Below are 21174 nucleotides of genomic sequence, written 5' to 3' on the forward strand. Positions count from 1 at the left end.
TCACTCACGTCGTAGGAAGACGATCCAAAGCCACACGTTTATGGCAGCCACGATTCCCACAGGGATCCACCACATGGTAGCTAAAAGAGGAGAAATTCAGAAGGAAGGTCGGATCAGACAAAGGCTGGGGTCCCTGATGGGAAGAGATGCTCTCCAAAAGAAGCCTTTCCCAACCCGCACCCGCCTCCAGGCTGTGCCCCCCCCCCGCCCTGAAGGAAGCCAACTGTCTTAACTTCTAACTGTCAGGAAAGTTCCAGAGCCAACCTAGAACTAAGGAGAAGCTTCCTGACAGTTAGAACAATTAACCAGTGGAACAACCTGCCTCCAGAAGTGGTGAATGCTCCAACACTGGAGGTTTTTAAGAAGAGACTGGACAGCCATTTGCCTGAAATGGTATAGGGTTTCCTGCCTGAGCAGCAGGTTGGACTAGATGGCCTCCAAGGTCCCTTCCAACTCAACAGAGTCCCTCTCCTCCAGGCTGCAGAGGGCAGAGAGAGTGGCCTTTTGAAGGGCAGAAGGAAGCACCACAAAAAAAGGCAGCGGTCAGATAAGGGGGACTTGGGCCAAGAAATCAGATTAAGCAAATAATAATAATAATAATATAATAATAATAATAATAATAATAATAATAATAATAATAATAATAATAAGAAGAAGAAGAAGAAGAAGAAGAAGAAGAAGAAGAAGAAGAAGAAGAAGAAGAAGAAGAAGAAGAAGAAGTAGTTGGAAGGGACCTTGGAGGTCATCTAGTCCAACCCCCTGCTCAGGCAGGAAACCCTATGTGCCAAGCTCCTCCTTAGTTGACCTAAGATAAATGGAGGGAGGGGGAAGCACATTCAGTTTGCACTATTCTGTCACTCGAGTTTGGGAATAAAAGTAGCACTGATGTAGCTGACATTGATTTCTTACTCTGGTCTATTTGTTGGGCTGACAAAGGCCCACCCTCCCCTCCCCCACTGAAAAGGCTGTTAAATGACATGGGATAACTTGTCCCATCAGATGTTCTTGAAGAAAGGACAAGTGTTTCAGCTTCATGACCTATCTATCGTACCTTCTATCTCCATATATATGATATATATGACGTCATATTTATGTATTTCTTCATTACATGTATATGTGGCCTAGCTCCCTGTCATGTCCTTATATCATGTTTCATACATCATCATATATACCATACGTCATCATATATCATATACTATATATATACTATGTAGATAGATATATATATATATACACACACACATTATACATTTATCATATATCATCATATACCATATATATCATATACCATTTATCATGTCATCATATAGCATATCATACATATCATATACTATCATTTATCATGTCCTCAAATACCATATATATATTCTATACCATTTATCATGTCATATATCATACTACATATATCATATTTATCATATATCATCATATATCATATATATCATTTCTCATGTCATCATATGTGCTGCCACCACGTGGCTGTTTTGGAGAAATTACAATGTGGGCAGTTTATATCATATACCATATATATCATACCATTTCTCATATGTCATCATATACCATATCATGTATCATTTCTCATATGTCATCGTATACCATATATATCATATACCATTTCTCATGTGTCATCATATATCATATACTATATATCATATATCATTAATCATTTATCATCATTTATCACTATATATACCATATATATCATTTATCATATGGCATTGTATATCATATGTATCTATCATTTCTCATGTCATCATATACCATATATATCATGTATCATTTATCATATGTCATCATCTATCATATACCATATCATATATCATCATATATCTTTGGACCTCCTTTGTCAAATCACCACTTGTACTATAACTCTCCTGTCAGAAATCACTTCTCTTTTCCATCACTAAATGTAGGGCTATATTGTATTTGCTTCTCTCCACCTGAGAACTTGACTAACAGAGTTGGAAGGGACTTTGGAGGTCTTCTAGTCCAGCCCCCTGCTCAAGCAGGAGAGATCCTATACCATTTCAGACAGGTGCCTGTCTAGCCCTCTTCTTAAAAACCTCTAGTGATGAAGCACCTGCAACTTCTGGAGGCAAAGCTGTTCCACTGGATAATTGTCCCCACAGTTTCTCCTTAGTTCTAGGTTGCTCCCTCTCCTTGATTAGTTTCCATCCCTTGTTTCTTGTCCTGCCCTCTGATGCTTTGGAGAATATGTTGACCCCTTCTTCTTTGTGGCAGCCCCTCAAATACTGGAATGCTGCTATTATGTCATAGTGCGGCAAAAAACGTTCTTCTCCCCCACACTTTCCAATACTGGTGAAAAATCTACTTCTATGTGCTGTAACTTCACAGCCTCTCACCTGTTTCCTCCTTGAAAGCCAAGACCAGGGGCTCCTGCAGGCCCTCGTGCTCCAGGTGACAGCAAAAATGGTCCCTCTCCTTGGGGTCAATCTCAATGCCAAGCCAGACATAATAGGTCCCATCTGAGTTGGGGGCCACGTTCCTACGGAGGGTCTCGTACTTGACCACCTCTCTTTTCCTCCTCCAGGTGGCCTGGATCTCCTTGGGGTAGAAGCCAAAGGCCTGGCAGATGAGGACCTCCAGGCTGTCATCCACCACCTTGCGAGTCACCTTCCCCACCGGGGGCTCTGCAGAAACAGCAACAACACAATTCCCAAGATTTTGAGAGCTTCTGTTCAGGCGATTGAAATAGCCAGACCTCCTGGGGCCATCCTCTCCCTTTGCTCCCTCCTTGAAGCTGTGGGAGCCTCAAAGATGGGGCGTCGAAGCTCTTTACATTAAGCTCTGAAAGATAATTTGGGGGCAAAGTTCCTACTTTGACCAAAAGAGTTGGAATGTTTTTGGATTGCTTCAATTTTGATTCCTCGCCACCCACTGGAATTTTATTTGAATTTTAAAGATGGAAATCCAGCTAATCTGTAACTGGCAATCATCCGTTTGGTGTACGTTCAAAGTTACAACGGCACTGGAAAAAAGTGACTTAGGACTGTTTTTCACACTGACGACCGTAGCAGCATCCCCAGGGTCACATGATCAAAATTCAGACTTTGGGCAACTAGCTCATATTTATGACAGTCGCAGTATCCTGGGATCACGTGATCACAATTTGCGACCTTCCGACAAGCACAGTCAGTGGGGAAGCCAAATTCACTCAACGACCGTGTTACTAGGTTAACAATGGGAGTGATGCCCTTAGCAATTTGGCAAAGAAAGCTTGTAAAATGGAAATGCAAAACTCATTTAACAACTGTCTCACTTAGCAGTAGAAATTCTGGGCTCAAAATCTGGCTGCATGGAGAAGGCAAATTCGTTTAACGACCGTGTTAGTAGCTTAACGACGGGAGTGACGCCCTTAGCAATTTGGCAAAAAAAGGTTGCAAAAAGGGGCAAAGCTCATTTAGCGACTGTCTCACTTAGTAACATAAATTTTGAGCGGCGTTGTGATCGTAAGTTGAGCACTACCTGCATAAATTCCCTTTTTTGGTTTGGTCCCCAAAGGCGTGATATGGAACTTGCCATTTCTTCTGCTTTGCAAGATTTTTCTCAGGGAAATAGAACCGGATCTTGTAGCCTTAATCTCTTGTTCAGTTAAATTCCTTTTGTTTACTTTTGAAAAAAATTTATTTGGGGGAGGAAGCATTGAAGATTATTTCCCCATTGTGTATTTCACAATCTGATGTGAGATACTGCACAATTTTTTTCTGCTAGGTCCATGAAAGGTATTTGGCCATGTAGGACAGAAATAATATGGGGAGGGGGAGCGGGGAGAGGATTGAACCTATAAGAACAAAATTCCCAGTTTGGGGACTGATTAGATTAGATGAGATAACCTTTATTGTCATTTTTTTCCTATGGGCACAATGGCAGACATTAAAAATGAAATTTAGTTGCTTCCTCTCAAAGTGTACACATTTACACATAACACACATTTAAAACATACTATATATGTATAGACCAGGGGTAGGCAATCTTGGCTCTTTTATGACTGGTGGACTTCAACTCCCAAAATTCCTGAGCCAGCCATGCTGAGGGGAAAGAGAGGTTTCCAAGCTGAGCCATGCTGGCTCAGGAATTCTGGGAGTTGAAGTCCACCAGTCATAAAAGAGCCAAGGTTGCCTGCCCCTTACATATAAGTAACATATAACTATTATTCACTGTCCATCTTGAATACATAACGGAAGGAGGAAGCTTGAGAGTTCACAAGGTTAACGCTGTATGGAACGAAGCTGTGACTGAATCTGGATGTTCTGCTTCGGATACCATGGAGCCCCCTCCTCCCAGAAGGAAAAAAAAGGTGGTGAAGAGGTTGTGACGTATCCCAGACAACCTTACTGAACCTGCTCAAGCAATGCTTTTTGTGCTATGTACTGGATGGAAGGGAGGGAACTGCCAATGATCTTTTCGGCCATCCTTACCACTCTCTGCACCGCCTTCCTGTCTGAAGCAGTGATGCTTCCAAACCAGACAGTAATGCAATATGACAGGATGCTCTCGATCATCCCTCTGTAGAAAGTGGTCAGGACAGGGGAAGGAAGATGTGCTTTTCTCTTGCGACACAAATGAATTTTGCTCAAGTTGTTCCACATAGAAATCAGGAACCAAACTGGATCTTTGCATTCTGACCCAATGTTAAGTTTCTTTTGCTTGGCAAGATTTTCTCACTGAAGTAGAATGAGACATTCAGCATTAATTTCTTGCTCCATTCGTTTTTCTGCCTTTGAAGTATTTATTTTGGGTGGGGGGCTTTGAAGATTATTTACGTTCTATAATGTGAGGTGGGATACTGCCTGACCCTTTTCTGCAGAGGGTGGCTTGGCTGTGTAGAGTAAAAATAATATGGGGCTTCCGGTGGCGGTGCGGCGCCAGAGACAGCCCTTGCGGGCTGCCCGCGGCTCAGCTGTGTTATTTCCACCCGAAACAGCGCCGATCAGCTGTTCGGGTGGATTTGAAGCCCCCTCCTCGGGAGAAGAGGAGGGGGTGAGCCCCCAGGTAGGGGTTGAGTTCTCCGGGGCCGCCTGAGCTTAAAGCTTGGGCGGCTGAAGGATCGAACTCCCCCGTAGCCTGGGTTGCTCCCAGCTGGTCAGCGTCTCTGCTCCGCGATTTCTGGAGCGGAGCCAGGCGTTTGCGACCACCCCTGCCAGAAGGAAAGACCATGGAATAAAAGGAGCAGGCAGAGCGGTACAGGAGGAAAAGGTGAAGAGGACTTTTATTGCTGCTTTCTAGCTTAATGGATTTTATAAATTTAAAAGTGAAAGTGCGTAGTAAGTGAAAGTAAAGATGGCGGTTAAACCTCCCCCAAAAGCTCTTTGGAGTGCTGGAACTTCTCCGATGCAACAGTCATCATTGCAAGCGTTGCTTCTTCCTGATGTATTGACACCGAAGGATTTACAAGATGCTCTTGAAAAATATGCCCAGGTAATTCTGGAAACAATGGGTGATAAATTTGCAAAGATGGAGGAGAAATTGGAGAAATTGGAGGAGAGAATAGAAGAGAGGATGGAAGAGAAGTTCAGAGTGATGAAGGTAGACATTTTGTCTTCAGTGTATAGAGTGGCTGAATGTGTGGAAGATTTGGATGAAAAAGTGGAAGATTTGACTCAAAAGAATGCCATATTAGAAGCAAAAGTACTGGAGAATGAAGATTTAAGAGACAAAATGGACAGAGAACTGAGTCTTGCTCAATATTTCCAGATGCAGTATGCTGTTAGAATCAGAGGTTTAAAAGAGAATATTAAGGAAGACCTAAAGCAGCTGATTTCTGAGGCTCTGGAAGTAGTATTGAGTCAGCCAGCATCTGAAATAAAGGGAGGCATGGATAAAGTGTTTCGTGTGAATTCATGGATTGCTAGACAGAGAAAGTTACCTAGAGATGTGGTGGTTTATTTTGCAAAGAGGGAAATTAGAGATGAAGTTATTCAAGCTGCCTATGGTACTAAAGTTGTGATTGCTGATCAAGAAGTTTTGGTTCTAAAAGAAATTCCTCCAAAGATTTTAAGGAGAAGGAAGGATTTTACATTTTTAGTGCAAGAGCTCAAGCAACGAGATATAAGGTTCAGATGGGAGATTCCAGTTGGGTTGATGGTGATGCATGAAGGTAAAAGGCACCGTTTGGCCACTGTGATGCAGGCGCGTGATTTTTATAATAACGTTTTAAAAGCAACCCCACTATCACTTCTGGAAGCTGCAAAGGGATCTGGAGAAGGAGAACACCAAGAGGCTGAAGATGGACAGACAGAGGAGAATGGTGCTGGAGGAGATCAAGCCACAACTTCTTTGGATGATTTTAGAGAGCAGAGGGAGACGCGTGCTGCTTTAAAACGATCAAAAAAAAATAAAAGAATAAGGTCAGCAGAAGTCTATGGAATTTCCAAAATGTACTCACAGCCAAGCAGTGGGAGGAGTACGGCCTAAAAAAGATAGTCCTATTTAAGCAGTGCTCCAAGAGCTTTGGGATGATATGCATGGCAACTAAATTTTTAACTTGGAACGTTAATGGATTAAATTTACCACAGAAGAGGAAGAAAGTTTTTCAATATTAATGGAGTGGTTGTTTAGGTTAAAAGTGCTTTAACAGCGGACTTAATTGAAGTAGATAAGCATGGAAGATACGTTATGATAGAGTTGCTGCTAGAAGGTAAAAAGATGCTTTTAGTTGGATTATATGCTCCTAATCAACAACAAGCTGACTTTTTTAGTTTATTTCATACAAAGTATACCCAGTTGGATTATAAATTTTTTATTTTTATGGGGGATTGGAATGGTGTTTTGGATGTACAGATAGACAAGGCTGGAGCTTTTAAGCGCGTCCCAAGTCATGTTAGACTGCCTAAATCCTTTTTTGAAATGAAGGATGACTTGGAACTGTGAGATATTTGGCGTGAAAGACATTCGCATGAAAAGGATTATACTTTTTTTTTTTTCTGACAGACATCAATCTTTTTCCCGGATCGATTTTATTTTGTTGACTAATGACTTTTTTTTAAGGATTAAGAAGGTGAAGATATCTGCAAGAACTATTTTTGATTATAGCCCAGTTTGGCTAGAGATTAATAAGGAGAATAGAGATAGGCGCTCGTGGCGCGTAAATGAGAATTTGTTTAGAAACTAGAGAAATGTGGAAGAATGTAAACAGCGGATGAAGGGTTTTGTTTTTTTAGAAATTAATATGAATAAGGGCACCTCTATGGACATGGTTTGGGATGCTAGCAAGGCCTATATGAGAGGGGTGTTGATATATATGAATAATAAACATAGATGTGCTGTGGAAGCTAGGAGGAAAGAATTGGAGAATGAAATTAAACTGTTAAGAGGAATGGATTGAGTATATCCAGAATAAATATGGGATAAATGGATTGAGTATATCCAGAACAAATATGGGACTAAAAAGTTTCATGTAGCATTTGAATAAGCCTTCCCTTCTTTTCTCTTTTTTTTCTCTTTTTTTATATATTTTATATTAATAGTGTTTGTAGTTATCCTATATGAGCTAGAGAGTGATAGATTTTAGAGTTTACGGTTGTTAGCATATGGTTGTTTATGATTCTTTTTTTTGTCTTTTATACCTTGTACTTAGCTCTGGGAAGTCGGGGGGGGGGAGGGGGGAGGGGTAAGGAGGGAGGGATAGGGGAGGGGTAGGGGGGTTTGTTAAAGATAAAATGTATGATAAAACTTTTCAATAAAAAAAAATAATAATATGGGGAGGGGGAGCCTATAGAAGTGTGTTCAGTGGAGACCCTTCCCCCCCTTTGCCACTCACCTGTCCTCTCCAGAGTCTCCTTGCCAAACAACAAGTATCTCTTCAGCCACTCGATGCAGGTCTCCTCTAGGAAGTCTTTCACTTTCTCTGACCATCCTGGATCATCCTCCCACTTCTCCTTGACCTTCTTGGCCTGGGGATGAGTTGCCCCTGATCTGAAGGTCTCCTTCTCTAAGCCACTGAAGTCCCACCTGTTGTGGCCATAGCGCAAAAAACCTCCTTTGCTCCCTTCTTCCTTGAGCTCACAGCCCAAAATTGCCTGCCAGGTGTGAAGCCCTGAAGGAGATCCAGAAAGTGGTGAGTGAGAAGAGTCCAGGAAGAAGGGTCTATGACTGGGGTCTTCAAATTTGGCCCTTTTATGACTTGCCTGGTGAGGAATTCTGGGAATTGAAGTTCACAAGTCAATTCTGGGAATTGAAGTTCACAAGTCATACAAGGGCCATGTTTGAAGACCCCTGGTCTATGACAATTCACTGAAGCCAACTCACCGTGGCCAACTCACCACGGTCAACTTGCCATGGGCCAACTCACTGCAGGACAAGAGTTACCCTGATATCAAAGAAGTGCCGGAGTAGAATAATTAAAGAAAGGATACAAGAGGAAGGACAAAATGAAAATTGAATGACAAAAGTTAAAGCAATTTTTTATTTATTTTAAATGATTGAATGAATAAAATGTCCTGTGGCGAGGTGTCCCACAGCAAATTGGCTGTGATGAGTTGGTCACGGAGAGTTTACCACAGCAAGTTGGCCTGGGAGAGTTGGCCATGGTAGAGAGTTGGCCACGGATAATTGACCACAGAGAGTTGGTCTTGGTGGAGTGTTGGCCATGGAGAGTTGGCCACGGAGAGTTGACCGTGGAGAGTTGGTCACAGTGAGGTGGCTGTGGAGAGTTGGCCATGGTGGAGAGTTGGCCATGGAGAGTTGACCGTGGAGTGTTGGCCATGGAGAGTTGGCCATGGTGGAGAGTTGGCTGCAAAGAGTTGGGCACGGTGGAGAGTTGGCTACGGAGAGTTGACCATGGAGAATTGGCCATGGAGAGTTGGCCATGATGGAGAGTGGGCCATGGAGAGTTGATCACAGAGAATTGGCTGCAGAGACTTGGCCATGGTGGAGAATTGGCCATGGAGAGTTGACCGTGGAGAGTTGGCCATGGTGGAGAGTGGGCCATGGAGAGTTGGCCATGGTGAAGAGTGGAACATGGTGGAGAATTGGCCACAGAGAGTTGACCATGGAGAGTTGGCCACAGAAAGTTGGCTGCAGAGGGTTGGCCATGAAGAGTTGGCCACAGCAAGTTGGCTGTGGCAAGTTGTTCCATTCCATAAGCTATTAAGAAGTCTCAGGCAAGAAGTCTTACCCTTATCTAGCCAATTTCTCCTTCCCCCCTTTCTCCTGCAAGGAACAAAGTCTTTTTAGTGGTCAGAGAGCCAGACCATGAGGAATTCTAGGAGAGGGAGAAAATCGAGTTTGTGCGTGTGCTTGTGTCTTTGCAGGAAATAAAATCTCACCATTACCTCCCATGCATGCATTGGAGGCCAAAGATGCCACTGCCTCTGCTCACCTCCAGCATGGTGGTCCCGTTTGGATAACTTCTCCAGGTCAGCCCTGAAGACCCACTCAGGGGCCAGAAAGGTCTGGTTTCCCACCTCCTCCATCCAGGGCACCAGTGGCTCCATCTTCATGCTGAGGCCGTCAAAGCGAGCGATGGGTTGGTCATCCAAGTAGCCCTTAATGAAGGACTGAGGTGGTCCCTGACTGGGCTCCGAGAGTAGCAGGTAGGAATAACACAGGGAGTGTGAGAGAGAGCCTGGAGAGGGAGGAGGGCGAAGGGCAGAATTAGCCACTCTACACTCCATCCCGTCCAACATTTTATTATCACTCAGCACCTCCAATCGCTGGGCTGTCCTCTTTCTGCTCTGCTTGGAAAAGTTTCTCAATTTCAACCTGAGGAAGAAGCCCCAGCATCCCTTCGCTGACCTTAAAAACATCTGGGCAGACCCACATCTGATTTAGGTTTCCCCTCCGAGTTCCTCTGGGCCCTTGGAGATTCCCAGAGAGCTGCCTGGGTGCCTCACAGTTGTGTGATCACAGCTCCCTTGCGAATCACGGGGAGAGTCACTGGGGCAGGAGGATTGACCTATGGCTTCCTTGTTAGAGTCCTGGTTGCTCTCCAGAGAATCAACCCAACCCTTTTCCTGCCCTCCAGCCCTTCCCAGGCGATTCTGTTTTTTTTTTTTATCAGTGTGGACTCCAGGGCAGGTAGCCCCACCCTTCGCCAGCCCAGGAGAGCAAAGAGTGGGGGGCGGGGAGAAACGGGTTAAGTCCTGAAAGTTCTTCTGTGATGGAATAATGAATAAAATAAAATAATAAAATAAAATAATAAAAGAAAAGAAAATAAATAAAATAAAATAAAATAATAAAATAAAATAAAATAAAATAAAATAATAAAATAATAAAATAATAAAATAAAATAAAATAATAAAATAAAATAAAATAAAATAAAATAATAAAATAAAATAAAATAATAATAAAATAAAATAAAATAATAAAATAAAATAAAATAAAATAAAAAATAATAAAATAATAAAAAAATAAAAAAATAAAATAAAATAAAATAAAATAATAAAATAAAATAAAAATAAAATGAATAATAATAATAAAATAAAATAAAATAAAATATAATAAAATAAAATATAATATAAAATATAAAATAAAATAAAATAATAAAATAAAATAAAATAATAAAATAAAATAAAAATAAAATAAATAATAATAATAAAATAAAATAAAATAAAAAAATAAAATAAAATAAAATAAAATAAAATAAAATAAAATAAAAAAATAAAATAATAAAATAAAATAAAATAAAATAAAATAAAATAAAGCTGCAGACTCTTCTACAAACAGCCCTTCCTTTTCTTTGACAATTAACCAGTGGAACAGCTTTGCCTTCAGAAGCTGTGACTGCTCCATCACTGGAGGTTTTTAAGAAGAGATTGGACAGCCACCTGTCTGAGCAGGGGGCTGGACTAGAAGACCTCCAAGGTCCCTCCCAGCTCTATCCTGATTCTATCTACTTTCCCCCCCCACACACACACACATCTCTCCTGCTGCAACTTCTTCTCCCACTGTCTGCGGTTCCTCCCTCCCCCCCCCCGCCCCGCTTACAAATGACCCAGGATAATATATAAGCTCAACCCTGGCTGAGTTTTCGCTGCCAAAATCGCCTTTCATTCTCTATCTCGCTATGTTCTCGGAAACGCAAACGGGAATCGACCAGAAAGGAAACCTCAAAAGTTTCTCAAACGAGGCTCGGCGAAGCGAGACGGAAGGAGGACGTTTCTTTCTCGGAAACCGGGCAGCCCGTTTGTCTGGAAATGGCAGAGGGTCTCCTGCTTGAGCGGGGGGCGGGGGCGGGTGGACTAGAAGACCTCCAAGATCCCTTCCAACTCTGCTATTTGGTTATAAATGAGCTTAGAAGGGGAGAGGCCCAGCCCAGGACACCACACACACACACACCCCACACAAAACTTTCTGCTTCCTCCCACTCCAGGTGGCAAATCCTTCCAGGAACTCACCGCAGAAGCCCCCCCGCACGAAAGCCCCCAGCACCGCTCCCAGGAGCAAGAGAGGCGTCCGATGCAGCCCCATCGCCCTCCCGCCACGCCCGCCTTTACATCCGCAATCCAAGAGGCCAGGTCGACTCCGGCAAGAAAGCAGAAGTCCAGCTAAGGAAAGCCCCGCCCCTTTTGGCCCCCGCCCCGCCCCTCGAGCCCCAGAGCGAGGAGCCTCCGGGGCCGAAGTTCTCTACCCGGTCCAAAGGATGCAGATCTGCGAAGGGAGAGAGGAAAGTGTCCGTCTTCCGACCTGCCCAGGAAAAGGGGAAGCGGGGTCCCCGCCAGGTGCGGCCCACGACACACAGCGATCCCCTTTATTGCTTGTGCCCCGCACTGCGCTGTTCCCCTGGGCCACATACTGTATGTGTGCGTATGTGGGTATACTGTACGCGTCATTTGTTTGTTTGTTTGTTTGGTCATGTTCATGCAGTGTATATTGGAGGTGGTGACCCTTTGAGAGCTGTATGCCACGAAATCTCATTTTAATGGATGCTAATTAGTGTATGGTTAAAGTGACAATAAAGTTATTCTATTTTATTCTATCCTATCCTATCCCATTCCATTCCATTATCCTATCTTATCTTATCCCATCCTATCCTATCCTATCCTATCCTATCCTATCCTATCCTATCCTATCCTATCCTATCCTATCCTATCCAATCCTATCCTATCCTATCCTATCCTATCCTATCCTATCCTATTCCACTCCATTCCATTTCATTATCCTATCCTATCCTATCCTATCCTATCCTATCCTATCCTATCCTATCCTATCCTATCCTATCCTATCCTATTCCACTCCATACCATTCCATTCCATTCCCTATCCTATCCTATCCTATCCTATCCTATCCTATCCTATCCTATCCCATACCATACCATACCATTCCCTATCCTGTCCTGTCCTGTCCTGTCCTATCCTATCCTATCCTATCCTATCCTATCCTATCCTATCCTATCCTATCCTATCCTATTCCACTCCATACCATTCCATTCCATTCCCTATCCTATCCTATCCTATCCTATCCCATACCATACCATACCATTCCCTATCCTGTCCTGTCCTGTCCTGTCCTATCCTGTCCTGTCCTATCCTATCCTATCCTATCCTATCCTATCCTATCCTATCCTATCCTATTCCACTCCATTCCATTCCATTATCCTATCCTATACCATACCATACCATACCATACCATACCATACCATACCATACCATACCATACCATACCATACCATTCCCTGTCCTGTCCTGTCCTGTCCTATCCTATCCTATCCTATCCTATCCTATCCTATCCTATCCTATCCCACTCCACTCCATTCCATTATCCTATCCTATCCTATCCTATCCTATCCTATCCTATCCTATCCTATCCTATCCTATACCATACCATTCCCTATCCTGTCCTGTCCTATCCTATCCTATCCTATCCTATCCTATTCCACTCCATTCCATTCCATTATCCTATCCTATCCTATCCTATCCTATCCTATCCTATCCTATCCTATCCTATCCTATCCTATTCCACTCCATTCCATTCCATTCCCTATCCTATCCTATCCTATCCTATCCTATCCTATCCTATCCTATCCTATCCTATCCTATCCTATCCTATTCCACTCCATTCCATTCCATTCCCTATCCTATCCTATCCTATCCTATCCTATCCTATCCTATCCTATCCTATCCTATCCTATCCTACTCCACTCCATTCCATTCCATTCCCTATCCTATCCTATCCTATCCCATACCATACCATTCCCTATCCTGTCCTGTCCTGTCCTGTCCTGTCCTGTCCTGTCCTGTCCTATCCTATCCTATCCTATCCTATCCTATCCTATCCTATCCTATCCTATCCCACTCCATTCCATTCCATTATCCTATCCTATCCTATCCTATACCATACCATACCATACCATACCATTCCCTGTCCTGTCCTGTCCTGTCCTATCCTATCCTATCCTATCCTATCCTATCCTATCCTATCCTATCCTATCCTATCCTATACCATACCATTCCCTATCCTGTCCTGTCCTGTCCTATCCTATCCTATCCTATCCTATCCTATCCTATCCTATCCTATCCTATCCTATCCTATCCTATCCTATCCTATCCTATTCCACTCCATTCCATTCCATTATCCTATCCTATCTTATCCTATTCCACTCCATTCCATTCCATTCCATTCCATTCCATTCCCTATCCTATCCTATCCTATCCTATCCTATCCTATTCCATTCGATCCCATCCCATTTCATTTCATTCCATTCCCTATCCTATCCCATCCCATTATCCTATCCTATCCTTTCCTACCCTATCCCATTCCAATCCATTATGCTATCCTATCCTATCCCATCCCATCCCACTCTATTCTATCCAATCCCCCACCAAGTTTAGCATGCAAACTGGTTGCATGTGTTGTGGGAATGCAGCCACAGTGATGTCCTCCTTGCTCACTCATCTTCCGGACACACCCTTTCCCCCCAAAAAAAATACCATACACCCACCAATCCATTGCGCCTCCTGTGGACTGTTTTTTTCCCCCAGAAGATGATTGTAGCTTCTTGGCGCCTTTCCTTTCCTTCCCTTCCCTTCCCTTTCCTTTCCTTTCCTTTCCTTTCCTTTCCTTTCCTTTCCTTTCCTTTCCTTTCCTTTCCTTTCCTTTCCTTTCCTTTCCTTCCCTTCCCTTCCCTTCCCTTCCCTTCCCTTCCCTTCCCTTCCTTTCTTTCCTTCCTTTCCTTCCTTTCTTTTTCCTTTCTTTCCTTTCCTTTCCCTTCCTTTCTTTCATTTCTCTTTCCTTTCTTTCCTTTCCTTTCCTTTCCTTCCTTTCTCTTTCCTTCCCTTCCCTTCCTTTCTTTCCTTTCCTTTCCTTTCCTTTCCTTTCTCTTTCCTTTCTTTCCTTTCCTTTCTCTTTCCTTTCTTTCCTTTCCTTTCCTTTCTCTTTCCTTTCTTTCCTTTCCTTTCCTTCCCTTCCCTTCCCTTCCTTCCTTTCCTTTCCTTTCCTTTCCTTTCCTTTCCTTTCCTTTCCTTTCCTTTCCTTTCCTTTCCTTTCCTTTCTCTTTCCTTTCTTTCCTTTCCTTTCCTTCCCTTCCTTTCTTTCCTTTCGCTTTCCTTCCTTTCCTTTCCTTTCTTTCTTTCCTCTCTTTCTTTCCTTCCTTTCTTTCCTCTTTCCTTCCTTTCCTTTCCTTCCTTTAATTCCCTTCCCTTTCTTTCCTTTCCTTTCCTTCCCTTTCCTCCCTTCCCTCTTAGGGTCTTCTTTTACTCCTCTCTTGCATTGCTGCCTCTCTTCTGAATTCAGCTGGTCCTTTCCTTTTGTCGCCCCCCCATCCCAAAGCCACAACCTCTCATTGGAACTGGGAGAAGCTCGCATGGGCCTAATCTGCTCAAGGTCTTCAGGGAAGCAGGGCAGTGAGCTCAGTCTGGCCCAGTTTCACCATGAGGTCTAGCTGCTTCTCTCTAAAGTAAATTGCAGATTGTCTCTATAAATATCTATCTAATAGTCTAGGGACGCGGTGGCTCAGTGGGTTGGGACGCTGAGCTTGTTGATCAGAAGGTCGGCAGTTTGGCGGGTCAAATCCCGAGTGCCGCGTAACAGAGTGAGCACCTGTTACTCATCCCAGCTTCTGCCAACCTAGCAGTTCGAAAGCATGTAAAAATGCAAGTAGAAAAATAGGGACCACTCCGGTGGGAAGGAAACAGCGTTCCGTGCGCCTTTGGCGTCTAGTCATGCCGGCCACATGACCACAGAGACGTCCTCGGACAAGCGCTGGCTCTTCGGCTTTGAAACGGAGATGAGCACCGGCCCCTAGAGTCGGAAATGACTAGCACGCATGTGTGGGGGAACCTTTACCTTTACCTTACATGAACACTCTGGGGGAGGGTGGGGCAGGGAATGAGAGTCAGAGAGAAAGAGTATTTGTGTCTAAGTGTGTGTATGAAATGCTTTGCACAACAAAAAAAGCAAATCAGGTCATGCTGGGTTGTTGCTTATCACACAGTTGTGAGACCTGAGAAAGACAAGCAGGAAAAGAGGTTCTTGGGCTGGAAGAGCCTCCAGCAGCTTAGACTACCAGCCAGGGATGTTCCTGGGGCTGCCCTTGGAGACTGAGAAAGGCTTGTCTCCCTATCTCCTGGAAGCCCGGGGTTGGGGTGGGGTGGAGAGAGAGAGGCAAGCCCGGAAGAGGGCAGATCTTAAGGCAGACGCTCGCTGGCCCTTGGAAAGAAGCCACGGGTGTCCTCCAAGTGTGACTGTGATTCCGGGAATGGGGATTGCTGTCAGAATCCATTTATATCATATTCATAAATGTATGTTTAAAACATTATTCCATGGATTCTGCCATCTCCCGAGGAGGAAGGAACGAATGTGGATTCAGCCTGCCTTAGGCATTTCAAAGATTCAGAGAAGCCTTTTGAACTGGGGGAACAAAAGGGAGGGCTAGGATAGGAGGCATCTGGCTTGTGTCTCCTTTTGAAGGAAAAGAGCAATAACCATAAAATCCAAAGTTCCTTTTCCCACGAAAGGGATGACACGAGGTAAATGATGGGGGGGCTGACCAAATGGGGTTAGGGAAGGGGGGTTGAACAGGGAACTCTTTATAAAGTTTCAATTTGTAGAACAATATTAGATCCTGTCTTGTATTCCCACAGCCAAGCATGTCATAGTAAAGATTTCTTTTTGGACTAGAATTGGCTCCAAGAGTTTTGTCTTCCTAAGACGTGGTTTGGGGTGGGTCCTGACAGTAGACAGGATCTGCACTAAAAGTCAACCTGGAAGGGAGAAACCTTACCGGGGGATTTTGCAATAAACTTAACGTCTGACGACAAAGCAAGAGAGGAGGGAAGCCCCACGGAGAAGGAGTCTTCCTCCCAACCGAAATCCCAGAAACGGTGGGAAGCTGAAGCATCATATTCCTCCTGGGAGGAAATGGTGGAGCAGCACGAATGAAAACCCTGGTGGTCGATGGGTGTCGGAAGGAAAAGTGAGTGGGAAAAGGCTTCGGGAGAAGTGACCCTAACCGGAATGGAGGCAAGAGGTGGAGAGCTCCCTGCATGCCAGTGAGGAAGAGCGGATTCTGGAAAAAGCTATTGACCTGATGAAAACAACCCTGAGCTCACTAAGGGAGGAGAAAGCTGGAAACTGCAACCAACGCAATGCCTGGGGCCGCAACTGGAGAGGTAACGGAGGGGATCCAGTACCTGAAACCCCGGGGCCGTCCAATGGAAAAGGAGTTGCTGACTCAGTGGTACCCACCCCCCCAAGACCCACAGATGGGGATCAAAATGAGGAGTGATACCCTCCGCGGCGCAGACAACGCTCCAGTCAAAGATTCCCACCCCTGGAAGCAAAGTTCAAGGGGGAGCCATCATGACTGGGATTTTTCCTAACCCAAGTCCTCAGCTACATGGAAGAATACAGACGGGATATCCCCAGTGACAAAACCCGCATTTGAATTGTGCAATCCGCCCTGGATGGGATGGCTGCAGACTGGGTGGTGAACCTGCATGACTCCAATGCCCCAGAACTCAACAACTTCAACCGATTCATGTCATCCTTGAGGCGGCGGTTCGAGGACCCCTTGGCTGACCGTAAGGCCCGGGAGAGAATCAAAACGGTGAGGCAGGGCAGGTGAACAGTGGCAGAATATACCCAAGAATTCCGAGCCATCGCCAGCAAGCTGAACTGGCCAGAAGACATCCTCCTTAGCCACTTCAAAGATGGTCTAAACTACAACCTGTATGATGCTTGCCTGCCTCGAGGAGACCCCTAACATCTCAATGACTGGTATGTGGAAGAAGTGGAAATAGACCTATTGAAAAACAACGCAGAGGAAAACCATGGGGCCGCCTGCCACTTGAGCAAACTTGTGAGGGGGAAAACCCACCGGCCACGGCTAAAAAATCAAAGGGATGTTTCAATTGCGGGAGAGAGGGCCACCGTGCTGCAGAATGTCGTTCGAAAGCCCCCCCACGCAAAACAGAGGCATCATCTTCCAAAAAGCTGGGGAAGCCCCAAGGCAACCCAAAAGAATCTTCCATGAAGGGGACAGAGGCTGTAGAGAGGGCTAGGAAGGGTTGGGTGGGGGGTGGGGGGGAGGGATTGTTAAAGATAAAATGTATTGAAAAACTTTTCAATAAAAAACACCTTAAAATGCAAAATACAAAAAAGGCAAGGGAACAACAACAAAAAATAAACGTGCCAGGGCTCGCTGCCTTGGAAGAGTGAGGAAAATCCTCAGAGATGACTCACACCCTGGTCAGTACCTCTTTACTCTCCTACCATGGGATAGGGCAGGGGTAGGCAACCTGGGCTCTTTTATGATTCATGGACTTCAACTCCCAAAGGTTGGAGAGATGGCGCAGATGTTCATCTCCAGAACATGCTGGGAAAAGCAGGAGGGTTAGCTGGGCCTGGGGGGAGGGGCGAGGGGGAGGGGGAGGGGAGACTCCGCAGAGCCCCTGGAAGTGGGCGAAGGGGATCAGGTGGAGCTGCCAAAGAAGCCAGGGAAGTCTTGGGCTGCATCAAATGATCATGTCGGTTTATCCTGCACTAGCGAGGCCACCCTTGGAACGCCGGGTCCACTTCTGGTCCCCACGACTCAAAAAAGATGCTGGGAGTGTCGCGGAACAATTAACAGTCCGACCAGAGGTGGATGGACCATGGTTCATTTGCATGGTCAATATCAAAGAAAAGAAAACCAAGGCATATTCTATAGTAAAACTTTTAATGAGAAAACAAAAGACCTAGACTGACCACATTCTCTCGTCAGGCAGAAGAAGAAAGTAAAAACTGAAACTGTAAGAACCTTTTCTAGGCTTGCGCACAAAACAGTTTAAAACCAAAACATTGGCTGGACATAGCTAGAGTCACTATGGTTACAAGATAAGATAAGGTGCAGAGCAGAAAGAGATGTACAATTAGAAATGAGCGAAGCTGGCAAAACTAAAAAAACACGCAGTGACATCCCCTTCTTTCGTCAGCGAAGCAGAAAATCAGATAAGGCACATCTTCTTGCGCAGGTACTCGTGTTGGGCTGTAGGAAGTGGTTTGTTCAGCATATCAGCAATTTGGTCATGTGTAGGCACATACTGCAATTTGACAAAACCTTGTTTAACTGCTTGTCTTATATTTTGGTAACGGATGTCAATGTGTCTAGACCTGGAACCTGTAAAGCGATTCTCAGATATATAGACCACAGATTCGTTGTCCTCCATCACAGTAATTGGTTGAATCGGAGGTGTCCAGATATCTGTGACTAAGGCATCAAACCACGTTAGAGAATTACATGCATCTGAAACACAAGCATACTCAGCTTCTGTAGAAGAACAAGAAACAAAATTCTGTTTACGCACATGCCAGTAAACAGGACATCCATTCAAAAACATCATATAACCTGAAGTGCTTTTACGTGATTTCTTATCACTTGCCCAATCGGAATCTGCATAACAACATAACTCTGCATAGTCAGTATGTGTGGGTTCTAACAACAACTTCATGTCTTTGGTGTGTTTTAGATATCTCAATAATTTCTTAACACATGTCCAATGAAACTGTTTTGCCTTTCCTACATGTCGTGATAGGAGATTAACACTAAGTGCAATGTCAGGTCTAGTCCAACTACTAATATATAGCAGCGACCCAATGACTGAGCGATAAAGTGTTTGATCCTCGAACTCAGGACTCGTTTCATGTGTCAAGTTGTGAAAGTCAGTTTGCATGGGTATACTCACAGGTTTAGCATCCTTCATGTTGCAGTGATGCAATAGTTGTTCAATCTTATCTTCCTGTGTAAGACTGAACCCCTTCTGAGTTTTGGTAACTTGAACACCTAAATAAGTGTTAATATGTCCTAAAGACCTCAATGTGAAAAACTGTTGTAAAGCTTTAGCAAAACATTCACTCATCTGCTTATTTGGACCAATATAAACAATATCATCAACATAAACAAGAATTATCTCATACCTATTATCAGATCTTTTTGTAAACACGCATTCATCTGTTTTGGACTTAATAAAGCCCATTGAATTTAGTTTGTCAGAAAGACATAAATACCACATTAAACCAGACTGTTTCAGACCATAAAGACTTTTGTGTAAAAACCAAGTATCCCCTTCTTGCTGTCAGAAACCTGGAGGACCTTTGACATAAATTTCTTCATCAAGATCAGCGTGTAGATAAGCTGTTTCAACATCAAACTGGAAAACTTCTAGGCCAAGGATAGTTGCAGTGGCTAAGGCGATTTTCACACTCTCCGTCCGCACTGTGGGTGAATAGGTATTTGTATAGTCCTCAGGATAACGTTGAGCGAAACCCTGGGCTACAAGTCTGGCCTTGTACAACGACTTGTCATTTGGCTTCTTTTTAATTCTGTAGACCCACCGAGTGCCAATAACTTTCTTGTTTGCTGGAGGGCTTGCAGGCGTAAACACCTGAAGTTTCTTTAGACTGTCCATTTCAGCCTGCATTGCCTCAAACCATTTATCTTGCTCTGCTTCAGGAAGATGTTTGATTTGTGTGAACGTCTCAGGAGGAAGTGTAACATTACATATCAAAGGTAAAGGTGTTTTCGTTACTTGCCACGAATATCGCTTTGGAGGAATTCCCTTTGTGGTCCTCTTGGAACGTCTCGGAACAACCGTCCATTCTTCTTCCGTTTCATCCTCGTCTTCATCATCGTCACCAGCGGCAGCATCGGTGGCTTGCGAAGACGGAACAATGGGTTGAGTAGAACTCGTGGAAGGAACATTCGCCTGTGCATCTTGACCATCAGGCTGCGTGGCATCAGCAGCATCATCTCTAGGAAAATAAACTCCAGGATCGTTAGAATGAATCCTGGACCAGTCAGCATCTTCCTCAAAAACAGCAGATTGTGAAATGACTATGACATGATGAGAGTCAATATATTTGCTCCATTTTGAATTATCATCAATGCCCATATATCTCATCCTTTTTGCTGCAGGACCCCCTTTCTTTCTTTGGGCTAAAGGAATATTGACCATAGCATAGGAACCAAAAATATGGAGATGTGAGAGGTCAGGCTTGTGTCCATATAACATGAAATAAGGGGTCTGATTTATCACACTACTCCAAGTGCGGTTGATGATATGATTAGCATATTTGATAGCTTCACCCCAGTATGGAAGACTGAGGTTAGCATCTTCAAGAAGGCAACACATCATGGTTTGCAGAACTCCATTTCTGCGTTCTGCCACTCCATTCTGAGCTGGAGTGTAAGGAGCTGAGGTCTGGTGTAGTATCCCATTCTTACACATCCAGTCCTGGAAACGCTGAGACATGAATTCAGCACCACGATCACTCTGAATTCTGGCAATGCTGACTTCGAATTGGGTATAGACAAGATTGGCAAAGTCTTTAAAGATCTGAAAGGTCTCAGATTTTTCTCTCATAGGAAATACATATCCATATCTAGAGTAATTATCAACAATTGTCAAGAAATATCTTTTACCACCAATTGTTGGTGCAAAAGGACCCACTATGTCAGTGTGTACCAAATCAAAAATGCGTGTTGACAGGTGTGTAGCGCGTTTTGGAATTGCTGCTGCTTTAGATTTGGCTTTCTTGCAGACAGCACAGTCCAAGAACACCTTACACCCCTTTAGATCCAAACCTCTTGCGAACTCTGGCATCTTCTTCAGAACACGGAAACTGGCATGACCCAATCTTCTATGCCACTTATGGATACACCTAGAATGCAAAGGTTTACCTGTTAGTGAATTCTCAACATTAACATTTTTATTAGGAACCTCAGGCTTGCTGTGAGCA

At 43.9% G+C, this 21174-nt stretch overlaps 1 protein-coding gene across 1 annotated transcript in view; it reads right to left on the bottom strand.

The window, feature by feature from the left end:
- LOC308663043 (uncharacterized protein) overlaps nt 1-11000 on the bottom strand; it is a 35376-nt gene extending 24376 nt beyond the window's left edge. Inside the window, exons 1-4 of the mRNA XM_081319185.1 lie at nt 9341-11000; nt 7781-8056; nt 2364-2651; nt 9-80 (exon numbers count right to left, since the gene is read on the bottom strand). Of these exons, the coding sequence (XP_081175311.1) occupies nt 9-80; nt 2364-2651; nt 7781-8056; nt 9341-9767 (1063 nt within the window). The 5' untranslated portion in view covers nt 9768-11000. The remainder of the gene's footprint in view (nt 1-8; nt 81-2363; nt 2652-7780; nt 8057-9340) is intronic.
- Between the last annotated feature and the right edge of the window lie 10174 nt (nt 11001-21174).

The sequence above is a fragment of the Vipera berus genome (genome assembly GCF_964194415.1).
Source record: "Vipera berus genome assembly, chromosome: 2".
Taxonomy (NCBI): Eukaryota; Metazoa; Chordata; class Lepidosauria; order Squamata; family Viperidae; genus Vipera; species Vipera berus.